This window comes from Balaenoptera musculus, chromosome 4 (assembly GCF_009873245.2).
Source record: "Balaenoptera musculus isolate JJ_BM4_2016_0621 chromosome 4, mBalMus1.pri.v3, whole genome shotgun sequence".
Classification (NCBI taxonomy): Eukaryota; Metazoa; Chordata; class Mammalia; order Artiodactyla; family Balaenopteridae; genus Balaenoptera; species Balaenoptera musculus.
The window spans coordinates 142,490,809-142,513,063 of NC_045788.1; the positions used below are offsets into that span (position 1 = coordinate 142,490,809).

At 43.8% G+C, this 22,255-nt stretch overlaps 1 protein-coding gene across 3 annotated transcripts in view; it reads right to left on the reverse strand.

Moving 5' to 3' along the window:
* The window catches only part of LOC118894138 (heat shock transcription factor 2 binding protein), a 91,699-nt gene that overhangs the window by 24,359 nt on the left and 45,085 nt on the right, over window positions 1-22,255 (reverse strand). For 2 of the 3 annotated variants that reach the window (XM_036849929.1, XM_036849928.1), the window contains one exon: window positions 21,730-21,833. In XM_036849929.1, the coding sequence (XP_036705824.1) occupies window positions 21,730-21,833 (104 nt within the window). Of the gene's footprint in view, window positions 1-20,909; window positions 21,100-21,729; window positions 21,834-22,255 lie in introns of those variants that run through there. The other variant, XM_036849930.1, reaches the window with a different exon arrangement.

Consider the following 22,255-nt stretch of genomic DNA (forward strand, 5'->3'; position numbering starts at 1 on the left):
GCTGGCTAGAGTAAGGGCTCAGTACGCGTAGCTGCTGGAACTCTGACCGGCTGCTGTGCTTCCTTCAGCCATGAGGAGTATCTCACACCTATGGCCTGACAGAATTTAGGCATCTTATCTGAAAGATCTTTCCAAGAGTTACCTTTTGGGTTATTTTTCTGGAAAGATTAGTTTATGGGCAGTAAATTTTAAACATAAGGGTTTGTGCCAGCAGCTGTCTCTGTTTCCTGTGATGATGCAGTGCGGGGAGAAGCAGTGGCAGGGATGTGAAGAGGACGCTGTGAGCTGGATGCCCAGACAGCCTGCTCCTAAGTACTTCTTGAGGAGCAGGATGGCCACAAGCCCAAGGGAGAACATAAAGCTACCGAATTCCCTCATGTTGTAATTTTCTTCGATGAACTTTTGCCCTCACACAAAGAGGAAAAAATATTGAAAGAAAAAAAAAAAGGAAAAAGCACCAGTGACCTGTGGAACAATATCAAGCTTGTTATTGGAGTCCTAGAAGGGGAGGAGGGGGAAGACATAAAAACATTTTGAAGATATAATGGCCTAAAATATTCAAATTTGAGGTAAACCACAAACCTACGGATCCAAGAAGGTAAAGGCACATCATAATCAAATGTCTGAAAACCAGTGATAAAGAGAAATTCTTAGAAGCAACAAGAGGGGAAAAACAACATGAGGTAGAAAGAAAAGGTAAGAATGACAGCAGACTCCTGGTTAGAAACCATGTGGACCAGAGAACAGGGGGCAACATCTTTAAAGTAATGAAACCTCAAGTCCCATACCCAGCAAAAATATCTTCCAAAACTAATGATGAGTAAACACTTTGTAAGACAAACAGAAACTGAGAGAATTCTACACCAGCAGACCTTCACCCCAAGAAATGTTAACGTGATACCAGGTGGAAACTGAGATCTACACAAAGGAACGAGAGCACCAGAAACAGTAAATCATGGACCTTTTTTTTCATATCTTTTCAATCTCTTTAAAAGGTAGCTGTTTAAAGCAATAATAATAAAAATGTATTTTGAGGTTTTCAACATACACATGACAATTGTAAGAGAATGGAAAGGGGAAAAAGAAGTCTACTGCTGTAAGCTTCTTACACTACACATGAGTGGTATATTTTGAGTGGACTATGATAAGTTAAATATGTATATCTTATACCCTAGAGTAACCACTAAAAGAAATATTTTTTTAAAAAGAGAAATAGCGGCTTCCCTGGTGGCGCAGTGGGTGAGAATCTGCCTGCCAATGCAGGGGACACGGGTTTGAGCCCTGGTCTGGAAAGATCCCACATGCCATGGAGCAACTGGGTCCGTGAGCCACAACTACTGAGCCTGCACGTCTGGAGCCCCTGCTCCGCAACAGGAGAGGCCGCGACAGTGAGAGGCCCGCGCACCGCGATGAAGAGTGGCCCCCGCTCGCCACAACTAGAGAAAGCCCTCGCACAGAAACGAAGACCCAACACAGCCAAAAATAAATAAATAAATTTTAAAAATTTCACCCCCAAAATGAACTTTAAAAAAAAACAAAAGAGAAATAGCTAATAAGCCAATAATGGAGATAAAATGGAATCACACAATAATACTAAATTCATCCAAAAAAAGAAGGGTGAAAAAGAACAAGGAACAGATATGACAAGTAAAAAACAAATAGCAAGATGACACTTAAACCCACAGAAATTAATAAATACATTAAATATAAATTATCTAAAGACTACAATTAAAAAAGCAGAGATTTTCAGATTAATTTTAAACATGCTGTTTACAAGAAATCCACATTAAATATAAAGACACAGGTAGGTAAAAGGATGGAAATATATTTTTTAACATTTTATATATAAGTATATTTTATATATGTATATTTTACATATGTATTAAAATACACTAACACTAATCAAAAGAAAGATGCAGTGGCTATACTGACCTCAAGCAAAGCAGAATTCAGAGGAAGGATTATTACCAGGGATGAGGAAGGACATTTTGTAATGATTAAAAAAAAGTCAATCTATTAAGAGGACATAACAATTCTAAATGTTTATGCACTTAATAATAGAGCTTCAAAACCCATGCAGTGAAAACTGACAGACTGAAAGGAAAAATAAATCCACAGTGATGGTCAAAGATTTCGATATCCCTCTCTTGATAACTGATAGAACAAACAGAAAATCAGTAAGGATACAGAAAATCAGTAAGGATACAGAAGACCTGAACAACATTATCAACCAACTTGAAAGTACTGACAGTTAAAGAACACACTACTCCAAAACAATAAAATACACAATCTTTTTCAAGTGCAGTGGAACACTGACAAGAGAGACCACACTTGGCGCTATACAACCAGTCTCAGTAAACTTAAATGGACTGGAATCTGCCACAGTATGTTCTCTGACCACAGCGGAATTAAATTAGAAATCAAAACCGGAAATATACCTAGAAAATCTCCAAATATTTGGAAATTAAACGTCACCTTAGATTAGAACATGTGCCATACAACAAACATATTAAAGAATCAGGTGTCATCACAATCCCCAGTAGTTAGAAACACTTCACATGCTACATCACGTTCTGTACTGTTACTCAGGCGTAATAGATTTTTCGTATATACTCAAAACATACAGATGTATAAGCATTCTCTTCATTGCCAATTATCCAGGGGTCCTCAAGAGGCCACCCAGATACACCTGCAGACCCCAGAAGGCCCACGAGGTCCTGTAGGCCGCACCCCGACGCTCTGGCCTCCTCCGTCACTGCCTCTCCCTCCCGCGGGCTCACTCCTCTCCTATCCCCACCCCTACACAGCTCCTGGGGTGCTCCCTCCACCTTTCCACCCCTAGCCCTCCAGCACAGTTTCTGTCCCCACAACTCTACTGAGTGTGCTTTCCCGAGGACTCCAGGGACATCTGGACACTGGATCTAATGGCCCTACTCAGACTCTCGAAGGATGCCCTGGCCCAGCTCTCTCCCTTCCCTAGGGCAACCCTACATCCATCACCAACCCCGCTCTCCCCAACTACAGCCGAACAGAGAGGACACGTTAAGGCTCCGCCTTCCTCACCTCACTTCTTGCGCCAGGAGCCTACTTGGTAATCAGTAAGCGCTCAATAACATCTAGAGAATGAATGAATGAATCCATGAGCGAGAGACTGTAGGGTGAGCGTGCACCTGCCACACCCCTGCAGGGGGAGCCACAAAACCAGGGTTCGATCGGGGTTCCCCCACTTGCTAGCACTGTGACTACAGAAAAAAACACTATCTGGTGTCACGTTTTTCCCCCAGGTGACTGATGGGGTGAATACGGCCCGCTCCACACGTGGCTGTGAGGGTGAGTCCCATGTGCAGTGGGCCCGCAGCTCCATAAACTGGCTGTGCAGGCCACGGCCCAGAGGACACGGGGCTCCCCCAAGGACTTGTAAACAACGCTGCCCTCTCAGAGTGAAATGAGGAAAACCCGCACACTTGGAATGTACAGATTAGGAACCTAAGTGAAAACATATGAACAGAGAGTCGTGGACCTTGCTGCAGCCTCCAGAGGACAGACCCAAATTCCCTCCCAAATTTGACAAATGCCGATGGGGCTCTGATCTAACTGCAGGTGACGGCCGGGTATCAGGCAGGGAACAGGACGTGACACCTCCGCCCTCAGAGGGCACAGACAGTGTGACAGTCGTGGCAGGCACCCTGGGAGGTGGACCGTGGGAATGGAGGGGCTGGCCAGGCTCAAGCGTGGCAGGAGCTGGCAGAGAGGCAGGGTGAGGGGGGCGCTGAGGACCGTGTAGACCATGGGCCCCTCTCCGGAGCCGAGCGCCGCCGAGGGACGGGGGACCCCGAGGGTTCTCAGCTGATCTGCGTCCATGCTCTGCACATCCTTCCCTCTGTTCTTACGCCCAGGGCAGCTCTGTGACACATAGTTTGGCTTGCTAAGGACTCAGAAATCAGGACGAAGGCGCTCTGGGTGGGGACAAGAGCATCCCAGCCACTAGCCAGGAGCGCCCCGAGGTCCAGTACTCCACTAGCTCCCTGCTCTGCAGACCCAGTTCCTGTGAGTGAGCATGACCAGAGGCGGCCCTCAGTATCCAGCGCATCCTGGGCCCTGAAAGAGGGGGGAGGCCCAGACCGCGGGCCCAGCTGGTCTCTCAGCTGACGGGCTCCAGCAAGCCTTCCCCTGGAAAACAGCAAGGTCACTCACCAGGCCCTTTCAACCCGTGATCCTATCTAGCACTTAAATTCCATACAAACCAACAACCATGCTCTTGCCCCATACCTGCTGACTCTTCTGAAGGCACCCAGCAAATCTACAAGTTGGGCGTTTATCTTGCAAGCAACGGTTCTTACCATCTTTTTTTGAGTTAAAAAACCCTCTTCAAATTCTGATAAAAGCTGTGAATTAATCCTCCCCAACACCAACACACACACACACACACATACACACCCCCCCCTCGGAGGAAGCTGGCAGTCTGCTGGACAGATCTCCCTGCTGGGAGACGGATGCCTTCCTTGGGCCTGCCGGCAAAGGGCCCAATCAGAGCTGTTCCGCCTTCTCTCCTGCTTAGGGAGTGGCTAAGGGAGCAGCAGGACGAGCCGGCAGACACGCAGAGTTCCGGGCACCCCCTCTGCTCCTTCTCTCCTCCCGGGCCTGGGGAGCCCACAGGTGTGCATGGGACAGTCCAAGTGCAGGAGCCACAGGAGGACTTCGCTCCCCTTCCTCATTTCTAATCAAGTTCCCATGGTGCTTTTAAAATAGGCTATTCATATTTTCTTTCTGATTTAAAAATCAGACTCAAAATATTTGAACCTCCAGGGTTTGGCAGTTTTCAAATGTTACAGTGTTTACATCACAACGCTGGTAACAGGCCATCAGCCACTGACAAAGCTCACAGCATATGAAGATACAAAGCTTCGTTCAGACCCACGGGTACCTCATCCTTCTAGGTGCTAGAGAACCACCTCTCTACCCTGAAAATAAGAGCAACTTCTTTCAAAGCCCGCGTGTTTCCACGGAGAAGCCGTAAACCTGCCGCAAGGATTCCATCGTTCACCTGGGCTCTCAGGCTCCCTTCAGGAGTCAAGAAAACACTGGATCTCTCCAGCCGTGAGGCGGGAGGAGCTGAACCCCAGCTGCTGCAGGACCAAGTGTAGCACTGGCCACCCGGTGCAGGTCTGACTCTTTCCAGAAGGAGATAACGATAAAAACAACTTACATCTGACGAGCAGTTCACCCCTTACTCAGTGCTTTCACACCCAGTACTGCCTTTTTACTTTGGGGCAACATCTCTTTACCGTCTGCTGTCAAGTCAGCCTGCCAAAGTCAGATGTCCTTCCTCCCTGACTCAGGAGGATGGAGCGGACTGCTAGAGCCCTGCCGCAGAATAAGAAAACTCCTTAAGGAGCTTTCTTCCTACTTGTGGTGAAGAGTGGCCAAGATTGGGGCCCACTGAGAGGCAGTGGCAGGTCCTAAGGATATTCAAATCCGAACTCAAAAGTCACTTTCAGGTCCCCATGTGCAATTATGCGTAAGGAGACCAACCTCAGACAGAGCCACTGCCCTCCTGGGTCCAGAGCTCAGTGACTTAAATTTCCAAGTGGAGAAGCAGTGAAGGTTTTGCTGTTCGTTCTACGCCTTTGTGACCATCCACAGCATTAAACTCGCATTCTAAAGCACCACACTCCTAGCTGCGTGGCCTCAGAGAACCCTACGCTTCCATAAGCCTTAGCATCTTTGTGTATAAAATATACCTGCTGTAAAGACTACACAAAGCACAGTAAGCACAGACTTTGGTCCAGTGGCCGTCACGTAGCGAGTGCACAGAGAACGTGCTGTACCCACGTGCTCCATTGCTGCTCACCACAGAAGCACCGTGGGTGTGGCCCCTGGATTAAAAATAAGCCAGTCACATATATTTGACAGAACAGTACATAGAAGGCAACCCTCCACTATCACGTCTCACAGATGAAAACCCTGCCTCGGTGATGCTGAACCTTTTAAAGAATGGTATAATTATAATCTGTCTTCCTAAGAATTAAGTACTCTGTGCACAGCCTTGAAAATTAAACATGTAAGTTACTTCTTTGGCTGAGGTTTTAAATTCCATGAAGTAAAGTGAAACATGGCTAACTCCATTTAAAAAAAAAACCAACTTTCACGGAACATTATTTGAGGCCAAAATAATGCTTTTAATTATCCTGATGACATCCTCAGTTCCCAATTTTCACTTATTATTAAAAATGTGTTCAGCTGAACCATGTGAAACTGTCATTTTTATAGGTGCAAAATGGACAAACACTGGCAATTCCACGTGGCTCAGGCTAGCCCCAGCCCCACGCACTGTGCCGGTGCCCTGTGTCCATGGATGGACTAACTGAATCCCTGTAACCGCCCCGAAGCAGATGTCACTGTCACCATTTTACAGGTGAAGAGTGGGAGCAGAGGCTGGTCAACGAATTTGCTCAAGATCAACAACTAACAAGTAGGATTTGCACCCCTAACCTACGACCGGCACTTCTGAACCACACGCAAAGAACTCTGCTAAATCTTCACATTTTGTCAAGAAGAGCAAAGCAGGTACGTTGATGCTGGCAGGGTACACTTTCAAGGCAATGCAGATGTTACCTCCGACTATCACACCTTCTTTGTATCCCTTCATTCTGCGTATCGAGAAACTTGGAACTGATTTAGGAAATTCTACTGAATTTTACTACAGAAACAGTGAGTCAGAATACTTAGCAAAAAATACAAAACTACAACTCAAACTGGCTTAAGCACTAATAACACTGATGATGTCATATCGAGTCCATTATAGAGCTGGGTTCACTGGCTCAATCATGCCATCGAAGACCTGGGTCCGCCTTCCCCCCACTCCACGCTACACAGCGTCACTGTAAGGCTGGCGCACTCAGTCACAGGGAGGCGCAAGCAGCATGCCGGGCTACGTGCTTCCCTGTTCACGTCCGGTGAGGGAAGAGCCTCTCCACCCTCCTTGGGGTCTGGACGGGCCTAACTTAGCTCAGGCATCCACTTCCGGGCCAGTGACCGTGGGCAGAAGGAGGCCCCGCACTGAGTGGAGTAAGCCCTGAACCCTAAGCCAGTCACTGGCACGATGACAGCACTGCCATGACTGCCTCAGACCACTAACCCTCAACCCTGTCTTTCGCATCAGAGTCACCGAGAAGGTGTGAAAACCTCGACATCTGGGTCCCACTCCCAATCAGTTAAATTACAACCTCTATGGATGGGGACCCAAGCTTGAATATTAGGGCACAGGTAGGTTTGTGCGTGTGTATGTTCTCCTTTTTTTCCCACAAAAGCCCCTACTGGAGTTTAGAATCTCTTTCCCGGGGTCATACGGTCCATGAAAGGGAGAGTGAAGCCCTGAGTAACAGATACGAGCGACACGACATGGGGTGCTGGATAAGTCATGCACAGTGTCCAGAATATACAGACACAACCAGAGAAATCATGGCAGAAAGGCAAAGTGGCTCCAACCCCAAGTGCTACAGGCTCAGGAACTGCATCACTCTCAGCACTGCGTAGTGCACAGTTTCACATCTTGTAAAACAGGGGCAATAATCTTTGAGTGCTATGATCTGATCCAACTGTAAGAGATGACTCAAGAACCCTGTGCCTTGCACGTAACGTAAGCAGAGCTCTAACGGGCACCTTCCCATGCTAAATGGGGGGACGGGTCCCTGCCTTCTGTGCTGTTCCTGAGCTGAAGTCACGGTGGCCTCCTGGTGCCCTGGCATTGCCCCTGCTCTGCAGAAGCCTCTGTGGCCTGGTGGACATTCTGGCTGGGAGGGTAATGCAGGCAAGATTAGAAGATGCTCTGGTCGTGTACCTTCAAGTTCTAGCCAGGCTCTCTCCTGGAGCCATATGACCTTGGGACATGCAAGTTTTTCTCTATAATTTTAGCACTTAAAATGTTACATTTGTGTCCACAAAATATAGCCCAGCAAATATATAATAAACACTAACTTCCCAATTTTCATCTTCTAAAGGCTTTCTTTTGATTCCTGAATAAACTGGCTTCCAAGATGTTACGTAACTCGTGTTATCAGTAGAGTGTGTTCACCGCTGGAACATTTACAAATCATATGGGAAATTTCATTAGCTGAGGTTGAATAATCTTATGAAGAACAATAATCCTAAGCATTGGATCTTCCATCAGTGAATTAGTGAAAAATACTTAATGATGTCTTTTCTTAAAGAATAATGCAGAATTCATATAGAAAGAACGATTATAAAAACTATTCTAATATTAGCAGACTATATGAAAACAAACCACCAAAAATGAAGTAAGTATCACATTTTAGTAACCTACTTTTATGCCAGAAAAGAACTCACCATTTAAAGATGAACTGCAAGAGAAAATAACTCCTTGCCCAAGAAAATGTTATGGTCACAGTGTGTTGTAAAGTAAGATATATTAATTCTTGGGGGTTTTTGTTGTTTTTTGTTGTTGTTGTTTTTTGGCCAAGCACTCGTCATGCAGGATTCTTAGTTCCCTGACCAGGGATGGAACCCGCGCCCCCTGCAGTGGAAGCGCAGAGTCTTAACCACTGGCCCGCCAGGGAAGTCCCTAATTCTTATTTTTAATTATTTCCTTTCTATTTGAAATTCAAAACCTGAAAATTAGGACCTGATTACCCTTAACACCCTTAATACCAACACACGAAGCCCCCCTTTCTCACTAACAAACTCCCGCCCAAGCAGCATTACCCTCACTACTGCTCTCCTTTCCCCATCCCCTCCTTCAATCTCCTTTGTCCTTAATTCTGTACTCTACAGAAAATCTTTTCAAAGATCACCAAAGCCTTTTCTCCATTCCTGTTTTCTTGATCTTCAACATATATCTGACACTATTAGACTCCTTTCTTCACAAATGACTATTTTCTCCTTTTTTTAAATTTATAAACCATTTCCATTTACTGTTACACTAAATTCTCATGGCCTCCCTTTGAGGAAAGCAGAGACACATTTGCAGTTCTACTCTGTAGATGACAAGCCTGATTGTCATATAATCTAAAGGACTCGTGCAGAACCACAAACCAGGAAACTGCCAGAGAGGGGCTAGGCCCACCTCTGCCCTCGGCCTGCCTCTCCTCACTCCAGGCTCCCGGAGACCCCTCCTCGGGGCTCAGGCCTCTCCCCATGGCCCTGGGAGAGCCAGCTCTGCTGCATGACAGTCTCCACACTCCCAGTCCTCTGTTCTGTTACTTCTCTAATAATGACTCCCAAACCCATGCCTCTGGCCTATCACATGAACTCCAAGCTTCTCATCTCCAGTGACCTGTTGGATAGTTCCCTTCGGATATTTTCTTTTTTTTACTGTTACCCCGAACGGAGCATGTCCCACACCAAACTCATCTTTCCATATAAACTACCTCTCCTTTCTAAATTGTGACCATGAATTAATTATACCTCTATCAGACTAGAGTAAATTTTCGATTGTTCTCAGCTTGTTGGATTTGACATATGTAAGCCAAATGTTTTCTGACATCCTTCAAGATACGAAGTAGTCATCTGACCACTCAATTCTATCAACACCTAAAAATCAAACATTTAGACTGTGTTTCTGGTTAAAATTGTTACATAAGGTTTGATTAATCAAAGAGAACAGGCCCCACAATATCCTGTGGGGAGGTTGACTTCTTTGTCCTACTGGACCTGAAGGCCAAGTGTCAAGTCAATAATATTTGAGAGTTTTCCATGTTTTTTTTTTTTTTTTAAAGACAAATACCACACCTGTTGCACTGACAATCTGAACACTGGGCTAATGCAAAGTATTAGGAGAAATATCTAACCAACATAATAAAAGTTATATTGAAAATCTTTGTAAATAACCATCTTAAATGTTTTGCTTTTTGATCACATGGTTACCATCATTGTTCACGTAATAAAGATGTAGCTTACTAGAATCATAACCCTTGCAAGGCCACCTATTTGGGCTAATAGAAATGCTGAAGATACGTAACTAAACTTTCACCAGCATGCAAACCTCTCAGCCTTTCTCTGTGCATATGACCCAAATATATATAACCAAATGCCAAATATTCTCTGTGATATAACCAAAGTCCAAATAAGAGCGTTGCATCTCTGTGTGAGATGATGGACAGCTGCACACAAACTGAAGTGTTTCATTCATTCATTGGAGATGTGTTTTTGAGCACCTCCTACATGTTACAGGTGCTTGGGATCACCTGTGAGCCAAACGAGATCCCTGCCCTCTTGGAGCTTTCATTCCCGTGTGGAAGAGAGACAATAAACAACAAGCAGACCAACCAGGGGAATTACACAGTATGTCAAAAGGTGACTGGTGCCACGGGAAAAGAGAAAGTGACACCACAGTGGGGTAGGGAGGTGTGAGTTAGAGGACGGAGGTACTGAAAGGAAAAGGAAAGGAAAATGATGAAAGGAAAATGATGAAAGGAAATGATGATGCTTAAACTAACTGAAAGGAAAATGATGCTTAAACTAACTTTAGAAAAACGAGAGGAGCTATTCACAGAAGCTGCTGGAGTAACTCAAAATTTGAGAAAAAGCTAAACAACCAAGCTTTGGGAAGGGCAGGGTGAAGGCAACTGCAAACTGGAGGCTCCCTCTTTGCGTCCCTGTGTCAGCACTCTGACCTGGCTTCAGTGACCGACAGCACAGATCCACTTCCCCCAGGTGGCCAGCCACACAGCCACAGGCAGCTCTGGATCACACCCAATGGTTCTATGGCCCAGACTGGGAAAAATACTCCTCTTCAGCAGCTCCAGCCAGAACACTCCCGGAGGACGACTCTGGTCTGGCTCAGGCCACGTGCCCTTCGCTGAGATCGTCGCCATGGCACCACCAGGCCCCACGCTGACCAGTGGTCAGGGCAGAAGGCAGGAGCATGCCAAGCAGACCTAAGCAACAGCCCCACAGAAACTGAGTCAAGCCCGGGGTCCAACCACGCCACCAACAGTGAACCTGGGGACCCCACCTCTGCCTAGGCTGGTGACCAACCTGAGGAGTGTACAGAACAGGAGGAGCGTCCAGGCAATGTTGGGCCAGAGGTGGCCACTAACTTCTTGCAGGTCGTGACAAAAAGACCCAGACGCTTGGGCAAAGTGGTGGGGATGCAGAAGAGCCTCAGAGACCCAGTCAGGGCTGAGTTCAGTGAAGAACTGGAAAGCAAATCCAGAACAGAGGCAGGAGCCCACGGGGAAAGCTAGAGGATGCATGAATGGCCTGAGGGAAACCGGACACCGTCTCCTAACAGACGCGGAGCAGCGCAGGGCGGCTCCTGCAGCGGGTGGAATGCAGACCACGGGCAAGGGCAAGGGCAGAGGCAGGCTTTCAGGCAGGCTTTCGACAACAGGAACTGCGTGGAAACCTAAGATCTGGTTCCAAACAAAAGGAAACGTACGGTCTAGTTGGATATGACTGATATTTATGAAACAAGATACCAAGAAAATGTTAAATTAATATGTCTCTAAGTAAAATGGGAAACCAAAGGAGACAGGACTTGACGTGGGCTAGAGCAGCAGCAGAAAGCTCCTAAGAGGCATGACCCGAGCTGAGCCTGCAGAGACAGCAGAACAGCAAGGGTGGACCGAATGAGGCGGTGCTCAAAGTCGCTGGGTTTGATGACTTTGGATGCCTCATATAAGGGGGATGGTGCAGTATTTGTCTTTTGGTGACTGGCTTATTTCACTCAGCTACCTCGATGTCCTCAAGGTTCAACCACGTTGTGGCAGGTGTCAAACTGTCCTTCCTTTTTAAGGCTGAAAAATACTCCACTGTACGTACAGACCACAGTTTCTTTATCCATTCATCTGTCGATGGACATTTAGGTTGCTTCCTTATCTTGGCTATTGTGAATAATGCTGCAGTAAACATGGGTATGCAAATATCTCTTCAAGATCCTTTTTTCAATTCTTTTTGGATATGTACCCAGGGATGGGATAAAATCTTTCACTCTTACTAGAAGTCTTTTAAAACAACAGTTTCAACAGAGAGCGCCTCTGAAACACCAGCCTTACCCATGAATCATACTGAGCCCATGGCAAGGTGGCCTCCACCAATATCCCTGGATTGGAGTTATGCATTGGGGTCATTTTCTCCTAGGCTTAAGAACTTCCTTTCTTGTAAAGAAAGTCTGCTAGCAATAAAATCTCTCAGTCTTTGCTTATCCAGGAATGTATTTTGCCTTCATTTTGAAGACTAGTTTAGCTGGACACAGAATTCTTGGTAGGCGGTCTTTTCTTTCAGAACTTTGGACACATCATCCCTCCGCTTTAGAACCACTGTTTCTGAAGAGCAGTGAGCTGTCAATCTGTGGTTTCCTTGTCTGTGTTTCACTGATTCCGAAATGTTCTCTTGGTCCTAAGTTTTAACAGTGTGACTGTGACATGTCTACATGTAGATCTTTGTGTTTATCCTACTTGAAGTTCACATATCTTCTTGGATGTATGGATTGTTTTTCATCAAAGTTGGGATGTTTTCAGATGTTCTCTTTTCAAATATTTTTTCTGCCCCTTTCTCTCAAGTATTTCCTTCAGGGGCTCATACTGTGCTTATGTTGGCATGCTTGATGATGTCCCAGAGGTCTCTGAGCTTTGTTCATTTTCCGTCATTCTTTTTTGTTTCTGTTGTTCAGACCAGATAATCTCTACCTAGCGTTAAGTTTGCTGATTCTTCCTACCAGCTCAAATCTGCTGTTGAGCCTGCCCAGAGTTATTTCCATTTCTTAAGTTCTTATGTAGATGTTCAGCTCATTCATTTTCTGCTTTCTTCTTTAAATTGATAAACTTTCTACTAAATACTGATTTAAATGCATTTCACCATTTTTGATATGTAATATTTTCATTATGCAGTTCAAAATATCTGATTTCTATTATGAGTTCTTCTTTTACTCATGGGTTACTTAATTTCTACATGCAGGATTTTACTAATTCTCTTTGTTATTAATTTCCCCCTTCACCGTATTGTGGTCGAAGAAGATATCCTATACGATTCTTATCATCTGAAATGTGAGACTTGCTTCAAACCCCAGAAAATGATCACTTTCATAACTTTTCCATGTGTAACTGAGACAAGTGTACAGTTAGAGTCTTCTACGCATCCAGTGGGGCAGATTGGTTAATTGTGTTTTTCAAACCATTCATATCCTTATTGAGTGTTTGTTCTTTTTTAGTTATCAAGTATTGAGTGAAGTGGGTTAAAATGTCCCTGATCATGGGGGATTTATGAATTCCTTCTTATACTGTTTTTAGTTGTTTCATTTTTGAGACTATATTAGGAAGTGTTTATATAAGTTCAAAATGTTATATCCTGGTGATACAGAATCTGGTGATGAGAATCTGCCTAGTATGTTTTCCTTTTATTCTCAACCTTTCTGTATTCTTACGTTTTAAGTGAATCTCTTATAAACAACATATAACTGGATGATTACTTTAAATCCAGTCTGACATTACTATCTCTTAACTGGGTCATTTGGTCCATTTATAGTTGTAACTGTACATATTTTTGGATTTATTGCTTCCATCTTATTTTTTCATTTTTGCTCTCTTTCTTGCCATCTTTTGAATTATTTTTCACATTGCATTTTATCCTGTATTAACGTTATAGGCATATGGTCTACTTCTATTATCTCCACGTGCTCCTAGAAATTTTCACCTGCATACTATCAAGGTCTGAAATTAGCCACTATCTCGGCTCTCAGTTTTGAACAGGGCTGGACCTCCCAATGCCGCCGCTCTGCCTATCCTCCTCCCAGTGCACATGCTATTACTCTGCTCTTGGTATTCTACTGTTTGGGTTTTCTGTTCGTCAGTGTTTATTTTGACTTATTGATACATATGCTACCGTCTCTGATCATTGTTCTCACTTGCATCTCACACTTTCCATCTGAGATCAAGCTCCTCCTGAAGTGTATATATATATATATATATATATATATATATATACACCCTTTAGAAGCTCCTACTGGGAAAGTCTATTGGTGACAGACTCTCTCAGTTCTTGTTTGTCTGAAATGTCTTTATTTCACCCTTGCTCTGAAAGCTATTTGTTGGCGGGGGGGAAGAAGCATACAAATTCGTGTTCACAGTTATTTTCTCTCCGTGCTAAGATACTGCACTGTTGCTGGGAAGGGGTCAACTGTCAGTCTACGTGTCTATCCTTTGAAGGTATACATCTTTTCTGTCTGCCTGCTTCTCAGATCTCCTCTCTGTAATGTTCTGGTTTTCATTACAATGTGTCTTGGTGCAGATTCCTTGCCCTTCATCCTGCTTACAGTCAGGTGGACTTCTCAGATTCAGTGTAAACAAGGTGGGGGGGGGAGCTTCTCAGTCATTACCTCCTCGAACGCTGCTTCTGTCTCACCCACTCTCCCCTCCCTTCCCAGAACGCTGATGCGTGTGCTCAGTCTCTCCTCTGTGTCTCTTGCCCACTCCAATTTTCCATCTCTGCCTCTCTGTGCTTCACTCTGGATAATTTCTTCAGAACTGTCTGCATCAATCTAATTATCTCTTCAACTATGTCTAATCTGCTGTTAAAGCTGTCTAATAAATTTATAATTGCAATCATTATATTGTTCACTTCCAGAAATATTATTTGACCCTTTTTCAGATCTGCCCAGTCACTTTCACAATCTCTCACTCTTTACTCATATATTAATCCCTTCTTTTATTTCTTTAAACACAGTAAACATACTTATTTTATATTGATTTGATAACTCATAGATCTGAAATCTTCTTTAGGGTCTATGTCATGTTATTTCACTAATGATACTTCCCATGCTTTTTGTAATTTTTAATATGTGAGCTCTGACTCTTGGAACCTTATCTGTATGAACTGGTTGGAGTCAAAGAATCCTCCAGAAAGGATGTGCATTGTTCTCTAAACGAGGACCGCCTGGGTGGTTTGAATTCAGGCTTCGAAGCTGCGTGAAAACCAGTCTACAGTGATTAATTCTCAGAGGACATTTTTCCTCCACTACAACCTATGGTTATTCTCAGAAGAGATTTTCCCCCACTGTGTTCAGTCCCTAAGGTCAAACAGGCCACCTTCCTGTAGTCTCCAAGGGCCGGAAGAGTACCTTCAGTCTACCCTGACAATGCTGGTTAAGTACCGTTGGGAGTCCCCTACCCGGCTACTCATTTAGGGTGGTAACTGAGCTTTGTTTCCTGTCCTCACACCCTGTTAGGACACGGAAACTAAAGGTCATCTTGACAAATGCCTTCAGAACAGGAGTTAGCTCAGGTCTCTGTTAACCTCTCTGGCATCTCACTTTCACTTGGCTTTTGTGCTCTGGGTATAATCACTATTTTTCTAGCTCAGAGGAGGACTTTTAAAGTGTTTTTTATATCTCACCAGACATTTTGACTGTTTTCAGTAAGGAGACTTGTCCAGGACCTATGCCGTCATAGCCCTGCCTCCCAATTCCTGGTCTACAAGGATGGACTGACGGGAGATCTGCAGGAGGTGACTTGAAGTTTTTAAACAGAAGATGAGGGAGGCTCAAAACCTGGTGGTAGCGGTAGACTGTGGTCAGGTTATGGATGCATTTTGAAAGCAGGGCCATCAGAATTTCCTTACAGACTGCACGTGGGTGTCAGAGAAGAAGGAGACAAGAATCACTCCAAGGTCTTTACAGGCCTGAGAAACTGGGAAAATAGAGTTGCCATCAACTAAGACGGGGAAGGCCGTGGGTAGAGTTAAATGGAGGAAGATTAGGAATTTAGTCTGAACACACTGAGTCTGAATGTCTATTAGATGTCCATGTGGAGATGTCAAGTAGATAGTCAGATATATGAGTCTGGAGTTCAGGAGAGAGGTCTGGGCTAAAGATATTAATACAAATTGGGTAGAACTATCAATGTTTCATATTACTTAGATAAACCAAATAAATGTAAGATGGGAAGCAAATGCCTATATGTCTGTTCAACATTGTAAATATGAGTAGGAAATGCAGCATTAAAAGTTACAGGTGTGATCTTAACACCAGTTTGCATTAACGGTTACATAACATATGGCCGTCCTCCCAAAACGCTCTGTCCTCATCAGCTATTTGCTAGAGTTCCATGCCAGTTCTTTGGCTTAAGAGGAATGTGAAGAATTTGGAGAAAGCCTGGGAAAAAGCCAGCCACACAGTTGAATAAAGGGAAGGAACATGAAACCCAGCAAAGGTTAAAGGAAATGAGATTATTTAGTCAGGGATGATTAACAGCAACTGGTCCTGTACTCTGGATCAAAGAAGTCCGGATACTTGAAAGCAACCTGCCACCTTTAGGTCAAAGGAATTAAAAGGAAATGAGCTTTCATAGTGGCCTAAAAGATTTAGATTATAAATAAAAAGCGAAACTAACACCTCTTTAACACCTACTATGTTAGGTATTGGCCCAGGCACTACTGCATTTTAATATACACGAAGACCCTTGAGGTAGAAATCCCCATTTTGCAGAGCAGAAAAGAGGGATCCTAAAAGGTAAGTTCCCAAGTAGACAAGCTGTAATTTCAATCTGGGTCTAATGAATCCAAAGTCCATGTTCTTTAAAACATATCAAATTTCCTAACATGAAAACTGACAAATATAGGAACCAATTACTGAAAGAAGTAATGGAATCTTTTTTCCTAAATCTTTTAAAAGTTAAGAGAGATTCTTATTTTCTAGTATATTTTCATAAAGCAGATCTACCTAAAAGCAAAGAAGAATAAGCCAGTTTTAAAATTCTCTTAGTCCTAAGCAGTTATGATAGTCTAGAATTATGAAAACAATCACACCACCACCGCCAGGCACCAAGATGCACATACTTTTTTCAGAGAACTATTTTTGTTTCTATTTTCCTATTCTATAATAAAATATATATTCACCTTGCTAAAAGACACACCAAATTCTATAACAAATTTCAATTTTTAAGTTAAATTAATTCCATAGATAAATCAGGGGACAAACATGCTGGGCTTGATAGACCTTGTCTTTATTTGACTGTGATAGCAAATAACATCAAGTAAGATGACCTTTCAAAAGATTTATTAGGCTTTGGGCTGTGCACACTGTCAAAAGACCCAGTAACTGTCTTCATAAGCAAGAAAGCCTGGTGGCCCCGGGGCAAAAAGTGGCATTAAGGCAACTTCACCCCAGCCCCTACCGTACAGAACCCAAAGTTCAAGCAGGAACAATCCACCCTGGTCAAAGCGCGCCATCCCTGGTGAGGGTCAGGAACCGATACTCTTGGGTTGCTGGCAACCTAGAGAGCTGCCTAAATTAAAATGAAACTGTAAGGACTGCCACTCGGCCCTGGAACATTTCTGGAGCACCAGAGCTAGAAAAGGCCCTAGAGAACATTCAGCCTAAGGCCCGCTTTTTACGCAGAAGTAAACAAATGGCAAAAGGTGCTGGAGGATCGCTGGCTGCGAGCTAGCAGAGAGGGGCGGAGGTTTCAGGACATCTATCTCTAAGTCTGAGCCACGCCACACCAGGACACAAGGAAAGGAGAGAGGTCACCGGGAACTAAGCATCCATCTCAGAGGCACTTCCTGCGGAGCGGAGGTCCACAGAGTGGCTGGGAGAAGGGACCTGGAACCCAACTGCCCAGACTTCCACCCAGAAGCTGTATGACCTCGAGGAAGTCACTTCACCCCTACGTGCTCCAGTTTCCTCATATATAAAACATAAATTGTAATATTTGCCTTATAAGGGTATTTAGGGAAGTAAATCTGTAAATACACATTGCCTGGCACTCCAGGAGTGTTAGGGACCCTTATTTAATTATCCTCACCCTCTCCCCACCCCCACCCCCGCCGACTGACACCATCTGCTTGCACGTGGCCCACAGCGACCAGCCGGGATAGCTACCCACCTCTAGCCCGAGACCCACCTCTGATTCCATGGGTTCCTTGGCTCACATTCTCAAGAGAATAAAGCTGTCTGGTCAAATATCCAACCCTAGTGGGTAGGAGGCCTCCTAAAATACAAACACAGCCCTCTCGGCCACCTCCTTACAGCTTCGGAAGATCTGGGGTTTTACCCTACTTGCAAGTTAATAAGCCAGCATGTGAGAGTCTCACGGATGCTGGCAGGAGAGACAAGACCCCTGTGTCCAAGGTAAAGAACAGTATTCCTCCACGGCAACAGCCATATCCAGAGGGTCAGCACAGTTCAATGAGACCCAATTCCACAGGGCCAGGCATATGCCATGGGTTGCATTACAGAAGAGAAACCCCAAGCTCAGGGAACCCAAATCGTTCATAATGGGAGTAATCCTGCCAGACCTTTTCCCCAGAGGGAAGCATTATCCCTATTGCATGAGTGTAAACAAACCCACCCTTTGTTCTGGAGAGAGACAGTATCTCTACCTTCATGGGTATTTACTACATAAGCAGCCTTGAAAAGATAACCAGAAACAAAGGAGATCAGTTCCTCTGCTCTCCCAACAATATCTAAATAAATGGACATACATATACTATTTCATTGACTGGAAGACTCAGTATTGCTAAAATGTCAATTCTCCCCAAGATGAACTGTTGATTCAACACAATCCTAATAAAAATCCCAACAGGATTTTTTGTTGTTGTTAGAAAGTGACAAGCTGATCCTCAAATTCGTATGGAAATGCAAAGGACTTAGAGTCAAAACAACTATGAAAAATAGGAACAAAGTTGGAGGATTTACACTACCTGACTTTAAGATTTATTATAAAGTATGGTATTGGCATAATGCTACAAAAATGGATCCACAGAACAAACGAATAGAGTCCAAAAACTACACCCTCTCATATAATGTCATTTGATTTTCAACAAAGGTCCAAGGGCAATTCTGTGGAGAAAGGAGAGTCTTCCAAACAAATGGTGTTAGATCAACTAGGTGGCTTTATGCAAAAAAAAACAAAAAACAAAAAACAACTTTGGGTCATACCACTCAACATATATAAATATTAACTCAAAATGGATCACAGACCTAAATGTAAAATGCAAAACTATAAAACTAATAGAAGAAAACACATTTTAAAAATCCGTGTGGCAAAAATTTCTATACCAAAAGCATGATTCATAGAAGAAAAAGAACAATAAATTAAACCTCACCAAAAAAATTAAGAACTTCTGTTCTTTAAAGATGCTCTTAAGAGAATGAAAAGACAAGCAACAAACTGAGAGCAATTATTTGCAAACTACATATCTGACAAAGGATTTGTAGGCAGAATATACAAAGAACCTCAATACTCAATTGAAACAACCCAATTTTTTTTTATACAGCAGGTTCTTATTAGTCATCCATTTTATACACATCAGTGTATACATGTCAATCCCAATCGCCCAATTCATCCCACCCCCACCCCCACCCCCGCCGCTTTCCCCCCTTGGTGTCCATACGTTTGTTCTCTACATTTGTGTCTCTATTTCTGCCCTGCAAACCGGTTTATCTGTACCATTTTTCTAGGTTCCACATATATGCGTTAATATTCGATATCTGTTTTTCTCCTTCTGACTTACTTCACTTTATATGACAGTCTCTAGATTCATCCACGTCTCTACAAATGACCCAATTTTGTTCCTTTTTATGGCTGAGTAATAACCCAATTTTTTTTAATGGGCAAAAAGATGTGAACAGACATTTAATCATAGAAGATATATGGATGGGCAAATAAACACAGGAAAAAATGCTCAACATCATTAGTCATAACATAAATGCAAATTAAGACCAAAGTGAGTGAGGTATATCACACCCCTCCCGGAATATCTAAAATTAAGAAGAAGGACCATGCCGAACACTGACGAGGATATGCACAAGCGAGGCGGTAACTCTCTGCCGGGCGGGGGCTGGGGGTGCAAAGCAGGGCCGCCACTTTGCAGCACAGCCTGGCAGTGCAACAAAAACACCTACTACGCGAGCCAGACAGTCCACTCCCAGGTGCTGACCCAAGAGAAATGAAAGCCGGTGTCCAGGCAAAAACATACAAGAATGTTCACAGCAGCTTTATTTATAAGACCCAAAACCTGGAGACAACCCAAATGTCCATCAACAGCTGAATACATAAAGCAATTGCAGTCTCTCCACATAACAGAATACTATTTAGTAATAAAAAGGAATCAACTATTAATACACACAGTATGGATAGATCTCAAAATAATTATGCTGAGTGAAAGAAGAGAGGCAAAAAAGAATACACAGTGCATGTTCCATTTATATAAACCTGTAGAAAATGAAAACTAACCTGTAATACAGAAAGGAGGCAAGCGATTTTCTGGGAAGAGGGGAACAGAGGGACGGGAAGGAGGGACCCAAGAAGCCCAAGGTACCTCTCGAGAGTGACAGGTATGCTCATTATCTTGATTGTGATGATGATTTTACGGGTGTATAACTTACATCAAAACTTATCAGTCGTTTGCCTTAAATGTGTGCAGTTTATTGCATGTCAATTATACCTCAAAAAACCTGTTACAAAAAATAAGCATTTACTACCAAATGGAACTGAAGCTCAAAAATAGAGATTGATCTGAATTACAAAAAAATAAGGAAAGGTAATTTTTTTGCACACTTGAATGAAGTATGTTCCTACTGAAGACATGGTATTAAAAAGTATGATGAACAGGATTTCCCTGGTGGCACAGTGGTTAAGAATCCGCCTGCCAATGTAGGGGACACGGGTTCGATCCCTGGTCCGGGAAGATCCCACATGCCGCGGAGCAACTAAGCCCATGAGCCCCAACTACTGAGCCTACGCTCTAGAACCCGTGAGCCACAACTACTGAGCCCGCGCGCCTAGAGCCCGTGCTCCGCAACAAGAGAAGCCACCACAATAAGAAGCCCGTGCACCACAACGAAGAGTAGCCCCTGCTCGCCACAACTAGAGAAAGCCCGCATGCAGCAATGAAGACCCAACGCAGCCAAAAATAAACAAATTTATTTTTAAAAAAAGTATGATGAACAGATTGGGACAAAATTTTAGGTTAAATTGGTGGTTAGGGAGAAAAGCAGGAGAAACAGTAAAGACAGCTTTTTATTCCAAAGAAAACAAAAAAACACATCAGATGGATAGATAGATAGACAGATGGAACTTCAGAGCTGCAATCTCTCAGATTTCTTTTTTCCCCACGTTGGTTAACGACGGGATTTCCCTATACCTGATGTTCAGAGCCACAGACAACATACATAGTGCTGTATCGTTCACAGTGAAAGGGACAGGTTAACGCCACTTACTAGCTTTTTTTTTAAATTAATTAATTTATTTATTTATCTATTTATGGCTGTGTTGGGTCTTCGTTTCTGTGCAAGGGCTTTCTCCAGTTGGGGCAAGTGGGGGCCACTCCTCATCGCGGCACGCGGGCCTCTCACTATCGCGGCCTCTCTTGTTGCAGAGCACAGGCTCCAGACGCGCAGGCTCAGTAGTTGTGGCTCACGGGCCTAGTCGCTCTGTGGCATGTGGGATCTTCCCAGACCAGGGCTCGAACCCGTGTCCCCTGCACTGGCAGGCAGACTCTCAACCACTGCGCCACCAGGGAAGCCCACTAGCTGTTTTATTAGATAATTTTTCTTTGTGTCACAGAATCATAACTAAATTGAAAGCAATACTTCAGAAACAGAACTAGAAATAACTTAGCATACCAGTGAGTTTTCTATAATTTGAAATCTTTTTTTCAGAAGGCATGAGAACACCTTGGGATGACCAACCCTCATCTCTAATACTTTACGACCTCCTCCCGCCACAGGGGAACAGGTGTATAAGGAGACGCACAGGTAAAGCCCCTCCTTACCGCTCAGAAGCCACCACAACAAAGGGATGAATCCTGGACTCTCACTAATGTACTTCAAGCCTTTCAAATTGATGCTCACGTTGTACAGGGACATCAGCATTAACCTGAAATGTAAAAGAAAATGGTGTTGACACGCTGGCCCCTCCACACTGCATCACCCTAAATATATCTCCTGGTTCATAGGACCTTAACATATTTAGGGGTGCCCTTACACTTCAGATGTCCAAGTCTAACACAATCTGGATGACAGGTATAGTAAGCAGAAGTATGTGAAATAATATTTGTCTCTGTGAGGCTACCTGAAAATGGGAAACTTCAGCAATACTGCCACATAACACCACCTCTTATAAGCTCACATAATCAAGAGACACATATGCAAAACGGGCACAGGAAACCTCAAAACCAAATTTATTGAGTAATCTCTTTTAGTACCAATCCTGCATTTATATACAGATAACCCTCCATTCATAAGTATACTATACTCTAAAAGTTCAATTCACTGTTTAAAATCCTACCTTTCATTCAA